Raw genomic sequence first — 8,883 nt, forward strand, 5'->3', positions numbered from 1 at the left:
GTTGAATTCTTTAGCGCGACGCGAGATGCCTTTCCGAACGCTCTTCCGTTTCGTAAAGACGTTCAGCGAGAAACGTCGTGTCGTATAGCGTAGGGTACGGCCTCACGTTTCAATAGTCTGTCCTTCATCGACCGATCATGATTTTGAATGCCGTGTCAAGAACGACCGCTGGCGCACTGAGAATCGCCAAGTCGTCGCTCCTGAAAAATGAAGCAACGAAGGTTTCGAGTATTCTCACTGTTAACAGTAAGTGAATAACTTCGCGTTTTATTTCTGCGGAAACTCCGACTGCGCTGTAGCTATGACACTCGATTATTTGCTACTTGCTCTCCCGTTCAGCTGACGAATGTTCTACGAAAAATTAGTCTAATTAGAATTCACGATAACAGTCCTCGCTCGCGATAACTGATGTGTTCTTGATTTAGAATAAATTACTCGAAGAGAATCGTTATTGATTATATAATCCGTGGTAGGTTCTGTTTGCCAATATGGCGAGTCGAAATCACGTTTAATTATTCTTTTTCGTATCAATTCTTTGATTAAACGTGCAATTATGAACATATGATATACATTTTTTTAAATAGATCAACTATATTCTAGTTTCACTTATTTTTGTCTCCGTTTTTGGTCGTCATTTCTATCGATGTGGATTAATTTTGAATGTAGTTAAGTTTTTTATCTTTTTTTAATTCTTTAGAAATTAAGAACCAGAAAATAATGAAACGTGTATTAAACAGAGACCGAATTTAATCTTTATTTATGGGAATAAACGTTAAGAAAGTTAGAAAATGGTAAAACATAAATTAAACTGAAATTAAGTTAACACCCATGTTGGTGGAAATTAATATCAGTGTTTTACAAGCTTGATTGGAAATAAACTGGTGTAAATGGTATAAAAAAGTTGTGTTAAACCATTACTTAAAGGCTTTATAAAATAATTTAAAATAAAGAGTTAACACACACAAAAATTTGCAAGTGCATTTTTTGTTACATAACATGTACCTTGAATTTATTTAAGAACATTTAAGAATTAAAGAGAGTTTTCATTTGAAATTATAAAATTATCCATTGTTTTTTATGTAACCACTTAATTACATATTGGAAAAAAAAATAATTAGAAGATTTTTTTAATAAAAAAAATTTTTTTTAATTATTTAGAGAAAAATTCTAAACACATGTTTTAGAATAACTAATTTTTAAACACTTTAATATTTTCAGATGCATATAAATTTGTAAAGTAATATTTTCGCCTTTATGAGTGTTAATTTAAATTTTAAATATTTTAAAACAAGAATGTTGTGATTATTTTTAACAGGAAGAGACTATGCAGCCAAAGCTGCAGCTGCATCCAAGGCTGGTGCACAAGGAAAGGTAGTTGCTGTCATTGGTGCTGTGGTTGATGTACAATTCGATGACGCTCTTCCACCTATTCTTAATGCCTTGGAAGTACAAAATCGTACACCTAGGCTGGTGCTCGAAGTCGCTCAACATCTTGGAGAAAACACAGTACGCACCATTGCCATGGATGGTAATTATCTTTTGATATTATAAAATATAGTACACAACAATTTTTTTATCGCGGATTTAAATTTTATTACGCAAACTTTTTGTACATTAAGCTTAATGAAAATTATTCTATTAAGAGTTAATATTGTTACACTGCGTATTTGAGCGCAGCGAGCTTCGAGCCGGGCGTAATTATATTTACTTAATACATTTACTTTGAAACAAAAATTGATTTTTAATAAATACAAAAATTAATTTCTCGTATTTACAGGTACGGAAGGTTTAGTACGTGGTCAGAATGTGTTAGATTCTGGATATCCTATTCGTATTCCCGTGGGAGCCGAAACCTTGGGCCGTATTATTAATGTCATTGGTGAACCCATTGACGAGCGCGGACCCATTCCTACAGATAAGCTTGCTCCCATTCACGCAGATGCTCCCGAATTCGTAGAAATGTCCGTTGAACAAGAAATTCTGGTCACGGGTATTAAGGTCGTAGATTTACTGGCTCCTTACGCTAAAGGTGGAAAAATTGGTGAGACATTGCAATGGAATTGGTTATTAAAATTAAGAAAAATGTTTTTACTATATACTGAAAGCTATCGTATATTTAAATATCTGATGTATAGGTCTGTTTGGTGGTGCCGGAGTCGGTAAAACTGTATTGATCATGGAACTGATCAATAATGTAGCCAAGGCTCATGGTGGTTATTCGGTGTTCGCTGGCGTGGGTGAAAGAACTCGCGAGGGTAACGATCTTTATCACGAGATGATCGAGTCTGGTGTCATTTCTCTTAAGGACAAGACTTCCAAAGTAGCACTAGTGTACGGACAAATGAACGAGCCGCCTGGCGCTCGCGCTCGTGTAGCTCTTACCGGTCTTACCGTTGCCGAATATTTCCGAGATCAAGAAGGCCAGGATGTACTGTTGTTCATTGACAACATCTTCAGGTTTACTCAGGCTGGTTCCGAGGTAAGTAGATATAATTTATTAAGTAAAAGTATATAAAAAAGACAGGAAACAAAAATATCTATACTTTTCTGTTCTAGTATTTAAAAAAAAAAAAAAAATTTAGTTAAAATTAAAACTTTAATTTACCGTATTTATTAACGCGTATATGTATAAATATGTTTTAGGTATCTGCTTTGCTCGGTCGTATTCCATCTGCCGTGGGTTACCAACCTACGTTAGCTACCGACATGGGTACTATGCAGGAACGTATTACAACGACAAAGAAAGGATCAATTACTTCCGTGCAAGCTATTTATGTGCCGGCTGATGACTTAACAGATCCTGCTCCTGCCACTACTTTCGCTCACTTGGATGCTACAACCGTATTGTCTCGTGCCATTGCCGAATTAGGTACGTATCTCTGAAAAGTGGATCTTAGAGGGATAATTAAAAAGTCATTGAGTAATTATTTTTCACACATTTTTATTTAGAAATATATTTATAAGAACTAAATTGAACATTTTAAAGTGAACATTTCTGTTTCGCTGTGAACATTTTTTAAAATAATTTTTCTTTTACGGTTTCTCGCATCGTATTGTACGTAATTCTGATAATTTATCAAATATCGATTTGGCGATGATACAGGAATCTATCCGGCTGTCGATCCCCTCGACTCCACGTCTCGTATCATGGATCCCAACATTATTGGCGCGGAGCATTATAATATCGCCCGTGGTGTACAGAAGATCCTCCAAGATTATAAGTCGTTGCAGGATATTATTGCAATCTTGGGTATGGACGAATTGTCAGAAGAAGATAAATTGACTGTAGCACGTGCTCGTAAAATTCAGAGGTTCTTATCTCAGCCATTCCAGGTAAGAAAAAAAACACTGTATGTATATGTGCACTGAGAGACGGATATGAGATTTGCCGCGGCGACGGCGGTCTATCTAATATAAAATTAAGAATTTCTTTTTCAGTGTAATATTATTCATTCATTCAATATTGTATTAATGGGGTTAATGTTAATCTAGGTTGCCGAAGTATTCACTGGCCATGCTGGAAAATTAGTACCGTTACAAGAAACTATTAAAGGATTCCAGAAAATCTTGGGCGGAGAATTGGATCACTTACCCGAAGTAGCGTTCTATATGGTCGGTCCGATCGAGGAAGTAGTAGCGAAAGCAGAATCGTTAGCCAAGCAATAAATTAACTTGTACAATCATATTAAAAGCTGTTAAAATTTAATTTAACCATCATTCATTTATTAAAGCAACCTTCAAATAAAATTTGCATTTTCTCATAAACGAGATTTAAATAAAGAAGTTTTAATTCTTGTCGCTCCAAGTGTGCCTGTCGAACACTGCCGATATTAAGCGTTAATTTTATTTTATTTATATAAATATAATTAAAAATATACTTTTACAGTGAATGAGTTGCTTTAGATGATTTCAAGACTATTATTTAAGTGTTATCGTTACATTTAAAGTGTGGAAGTATATGTGTATAAATAAATTAGAAATGCTGGCCGATAGTCGCGCAAGATAGTTGGAGTGATACGAATTAAACGTGTTTAAGATAGAAGAAACATACGTGCACGCATACATGAACACATACGCACTCGTACACAATAAAATAAGCAAAAGAATATAAAGATTGAACTCTTTATTTTAACATAATATGAATTATTACTATAATTTAATTGGAAAGGTTGCTTTATGGTTAATCCTTTTTTTTTGTTATAAAAATATTCATTAGGAATTATAGAAATTGAAACATAAATCTGTTCAATTAAAAGAATATACATTAATAAGCTACTTCTGGACTCCAGGAATTTAATCGATACGATCGTGTTATTACTAGTAGTAACATACAAAAAGTAACATAAAAACATCAGGATGTACATGTATATTAATAAAAATTTTACAAAAATATAGAACGATTAATGTGTATGTATATTAAGTATTTTAATTATTTTCAATTAACATTGTGAAAAAATAACATATAATTTATAAATATAAATTATAGTAACATTATTCGTCTCCTTTTTTGGACTAAGAAAGCTTATTAATGACTATAATTATTCGTCAAAATCAATCATTGGTTGTTCCAACCTGTATGCCTTTGTTAATATCTGAAAAAGTTTTTATCAATTTTATAATTGTAAATTAACTTTTTTTTTCTACAATTTTTAAGTCCTAACTACAGGTCTTTAATTTACTTCAATAAATTTCAAATAAAAAAAAAATAAGTTTACGCGGTTAATAAAAAATATAATTTTTTTATTTCAAACGTCACAATCTAAATTAGTAATACTGAGTAAATTAAATCTTTAAATAACATAAATTTTAGGTTTTCACTTACATTCCATCGTTTCATATTTAGTGATAAGACGTTCTGAATGCCTACGCTGTCGCTAGATCGTTTTTCACGTGAATGTATTTCCTTGCGACACGGTTCCACAACGAGACTTCTACCATCTGAAATAAAATTAATAAATTTCTTAATAAATAAAAAAAAACAATACGGAATTTTTAAAAAGATAAATAGAACTTATGTTTAAAAATATAACCTTTTTTTAATTTTACTACTCCGTCTTTTACAAGGAATGATATATATAACATATTTCGGATAGTTCTTCCAAAATCACGAGGATGTAGAATCAGTTGAAAAAAGTCTACCGGTTTTCCTGTTTCCTTACAGTAACATATAATTAACTTTTTAATCTTTCTTACAGTACGTTCCACACTATCTTCATCTTTTGCATGTATATTTGGCACCACTTTATCAGGTACTGTGACTACAGCATTTTGTGGTAGTCTCTGTTCATGTTTCTTTCTAACTATTACTTTTTTTTCTAGAGGATTTAATGTACCTAAAATATGTATTTACAAGATTATTATTTGTAGCGTAAATATATATTTTTTTTTAAATATTAATAAATGTAACTAACCTAATAACGTTCTGCTATTAGCAATTCTTTTAAACGAATTTGTTACCCATCTTTCTAAAAGTGACCAATTTGGAGATTGCTTTTTACTTGTGTCTTGCAAATATTTTTTCTAAGACACATGCACATAAAAGTATAGCAAATTATTACGTGACATTTTGATACCCATTTTTTAAAATAGATAATGTACACTGAAAAGCAGATACGGCGTTTGTCTGCGGCGACGGCAGCTAGCGAACGCGACTTTAGCGTCGAGTTTCACATGTGCCGCATGTATTATATACCGCGCCGGCCGGTTTGCCGAAGACTAATTTTTTTACATGTGCCGCATGTATATACCGCGCCGGCCGGTTTGCCGAAGACTGATTTTTTTACATGTGCCGCATGTATATACCGCGCCGGCCGGATTGCCGAAGACTAATTTTTTCCTCGTTCTCTCATCCCTTGCCTCTGCTGCTATCGCCGCAGAAAACACTCTTCGGTGTACATTATTAGCTCTAAAGTTAAAATTATCAATACTTTACTTTTTTAATTTTAATTCATAAAATAATTAATAAAATAATAAAATTATGTAAAACTATAAAGCGCGAGTTTAAATTGATTATTTTATACAGTATATATTTTAATTTTTATTTTTATCGTCAGTAAAATTATTTGAATGTAATATAAAATATAATAATTAATAAATTTACCAATTTTTCTGCAAAGTTAACATGATCATAGTCACGCATTCTCTTTGTTAGAGAGATGGTACAAGTTTTTAGAACTTTGGAGGATGTTGTCATCATTTGTGAATCAATAAGTACCTCTTGCTGATTAGAAGCTAAAAATATGAATAATAAATGTATAATAAAAAAAAAAAATAAGAATAATATCACATATCTACAAATATACCTTTTTCTTCTATACTTGTTTCCAAAGTAACATGGTCAACTTGATTTATAGCTTCATTTAGCTTATTTATTGTTGAGTCACTGACTGTGTCTTCTGTAAATTGTTAAATAATTAATTATATATTTAGACAAAGGGAAAAGAAAAAGATATTAATAAATTGATTCTTACGTAAAATTAATGTCTGCTGCAATGCATTTTTAAGGCAATGTCTACGTTCCCTAGAAGATCTATTATTGTTGCCCAATGTACTTCTTGATGTTGTATTATTCGATGTATTATTCGACATTTTAACTTGATAAAATATTTGGTTCCTTCACAGTTCGACAACTTTTGCTAATAAGCACTTATTAAAGCAGTTGATATAATTCGTAAAAATTTTTACAAGTTTACTGCCACGAATTAAATACGTACGATACGTTCTTTTGTCCCGAGAGATCGGTGTCATAAATGTGACTGCATTGATTTATCGTTTAACACTCACGTAAAGATATAAGGTTTGCTCTGCACGTTTCTCTCATTATCTAAAACATGTAAATAAATGATAAATCGTCGTAGTCTAGCGTTATATTACGCTTTCCTTTTTTTATACGGTCTTTTATTTTAAACGTACTGTATACTGTATACATTGCTCAGCAAGGAAATAACCTCAAAACGCTGTGAAAATGTGTAACGCGAGCGAACGCGATAGCAGTGACTACACGCGACTGTTTCGAAAAATGAATGTGTATTACATACATACATACATGCAGAGAACTCAACTCGGAATCGCGACTTCCACGCGTCCAGATACAGAGGCTCGTCCGTGTGAAGCCAGAGCTTCGGCTGCCGTCGGATAGAAGAAAAGGCCAGAGCTATAGTCTGTCCTACTCTTTCGCGGCGACTCGCCGGCAGTTGTTGCAGATCCGCTTCTCGGTAACATCGTCGAGTTATAAGGTGAGAGCAGACATATAAATTTAGCAGTAAAATAAAAAGATTTTGTAATGATTTTATAATTTAATAATGTCTGACTTTATTGTTGAGTCGTACTACTTATACTTTGAAAATGTCTGACCATACACAGTTTGGTAACTCTGTCTTCGTACTACTTAAAAATATTTTAAGTAGTACGAAGTCAGAGTTACCAAACTGTGTATGGTCCGACATTTTCAAGGTATAAGTAGTACGACTCAACGATAAAGTCAGACATTATTAAATTATAAAATATTTATTTTACTGTTAAGTTCGAAGCCACCGGCGAACTCGGCTCACCGGAGCCGAGGTATCGAGACTGGCGGATCTCTTGGAAAAGGCAAACGACGAATTGATCAATAATTTAAAAAGAAAAGCTAGATCAGATCGATCGGAATTTAATCTGCAATTAATTAATAATTAACAAACTCGCGCGAGAGTCGCTCGCGGAAGCTAGCAAGACCGATCGGGGAAAAGTCGCAGGGGAGGAGTTGTGAATGCGAGGTAAACGCAGGAATTCAAATAAAAAAATCATCCAGCTCTTTGTAGCACATACATTGATTTATTATACGTAGATTGTTCATAGCTTATTGTTTCTCTATTTTTTTTTTTTTTCTTTTCTTTTATAGCAACAGCAAATATACTATAGTTTGGTCAAATTAACAAATGTGGCTTGCTCTCCAATCTGCCGCCGATGAATTATCCACGTCGCTAACACCGGATATAACGCGAATAACCGAGCCTGTTCACATCATTGGCAGGTTGTGATAATCGGAGGCCTGGTCAATCATCCGGACATGACGGCCTCCGCTCGAAATTTTCGTTTTTGCCGGTGATTGGGTTTTGTCCGCATTGTTTCTTATATACTCTTTTTTTTTTCTTTTGACAATTCGTTTTCAGAAATCGAAGACACCCACGAGAGAGGTCTAGTTAGATAATTAACTAAGTTTCACACAGCGCGTACTAAAAGCGTACTAAGAAGTCCTATCGGTCCTCCCACGGTTATCTCCCACGTATCAAAGGTACGCGCTGTTTCCTCCTCCGCTTTTTTTCTCTTTTTCTTTTTTTTTTTTTCTTTGTTTTGTTAAACGTTTACACGAAACAACGCAATGTAATTCAAATAAAGCCCCCGTACCTCTTTCCCGAAGAATACTCTTAATGTTAAGAATTCCCACCCACCCACCCCTCCCCTCCCCTTCCCGCGCACTACTTTCTCTCACGTCCACCGCATTAAATGCCGTCGCGATTAACTGGATCCGTCTTATATGTAGTCCCTACTTTTATAATATTATGTACAATTGTTTGGCACTGAAGTTGTCGTGTCTTTTTCATCTTTCCTTTCTCCCTTTTCCATATTTTTCTTCTCGCGTAATCGCACGATGCCAGCGAAGATCCAACGTGAACGTGCGCCTGTGTGTCCGAGAGCGACATCAGGTAAAAGTGCAATTTTTATTCTTTATTATTTATTATTATTATTTTTTTTCTTTTTGTCGTGCTCACCTCGTGTCGACGATAGCTCGGTGATCAGCGGTAGCACCCGGTTAATTAATTAATTAATTAATTAATAAGTTCGGTGCGTAGATGCGCCGAGGATCGAAGACCTTGGAAGCACGAGAAACAGGATTGCCTCCGA

The 8,883-nt window shown here is 34.0% G+C and overlaps 2 protein-coding genes across 2 annotated transcripts; one reads left to right on the forward strand and one right to left on the reverse strand.

Moving 5' to 3' along the window:
* The first annotated feature begins 66 nt into the window (after window positions 1-66).
* Atpsynbeta (ATP synthase, beta subunit) lies at window positions 67-3,706 on the forward strand. Its single transcript, XM_070655947.1, has 7 exons — window positions 67-246; window positions 1,316-1,528; window positions 1,778-2,041; window positions 2,136-2,479; window positions 2,644-2,869; window positions 3,104-3,333; window positions 3,493-3,706. Exons 1-7 carry the CDS (start codon window positions 138-140, stop codon window positions 3,664-3,666), a joined length of 1,560 nt encoding a protein of 519 aa, XP_070512048.1. The 5' UTR covers window positions 67-137; the 3' UTR covers window positions 3,667-3,706.
* Window positions 3,707-3,952: 246 nt separating this feature from the next.
* On the reverse strand, window positions 3,953-7,249 carry Nse4 (Non-SMC element 4). The gene is made up of 8 exons (XM_070655950.1): window positions 6,913-7,249; window positions 6,471-6,823; window positions 6,303-6,395; window positions 6,101-6,231; window positions 5,412-5,520; window positions 5,031-5,333; window positions 4,823-4,938; window positions 3,953-4,592 (listed from the first exon to the last, which is right to left on the reverse strand). The coding sequence occupies exons 2-8, from the start codon at window positions 6,586-6,588 to the stop codon at window positions 4,539-4,541; spliced, it is 924 nt and encodes a 307-aa protein (XP_070512051.1). The 5' UTR covers window positions 6,589-6,823; window positions 6,913-7,249; the 3' UTR covers window positions 3,953-4,538.
* Between the last annotated feature and the right edge of the window lie 1,634 nt (window positions 7,250-8,883).

The sequence above is a fragment of the Cardiocondyla obscurior genome, linkage group LG04, assembly GCF_019399895.1.
Source record: "Cardiocondyla obscurior isolate alpha-2009 linkage group LG04, Cobs3.1, whole genome shotgun sequence".
NCBI lineage: Eukaryota > Metazoa > Arthropoda > Insecta > Hymenoptera > Formicidae > Cardiocondyla > Cardiocondyla obscurior.

Excerpts from the sequence above, each read along its gene's own strand:
- Atpsynbeta (XM_070655947.1), top strand. The coding sequence starts at position 138 with ATGATTTTGAATGCCGTGTCAAGAACGACCGCTGGCGCACTGAGAATC. Across the intron at positions 2,042-2,135 it reads CGCTAAAGGTGGAAAAATTG|GTCTGTTTGGTGGTGCCGGA; the intron begins GTGAGACATTGC and ends TCTGATGTATAG. Across the intron at positions 2,870-3,103 it reads TCGTGCCATTGCCGAATTAG|GAATCTATCCGGCTGTCGAT; the intron begins GTACGTATCTCT and ends GCGATGATACAG.
- Nse4 (XM_070655950.1), bottom strand. The coding sequence starts at position 6,588 with ATGTCGAATAATACATCGAATAATACAACATCAAGAAGTACATTGGGC. Across the intron at positions 5,334-5,411 it reads TAATAGCAGAACGTTATTAG|GTACATTAAATCCTCTAGAA; the intron begins GTTAGTTACATT and ends TACATATTTTAG. Across the intron at positions 4,593-4,822 it reads TAAATATGAAACGATGGAAT|ATATTAACAAAGGCATACAG; the intron begins GTAAGTGAAAAC and ends AAACTTTTTCAG.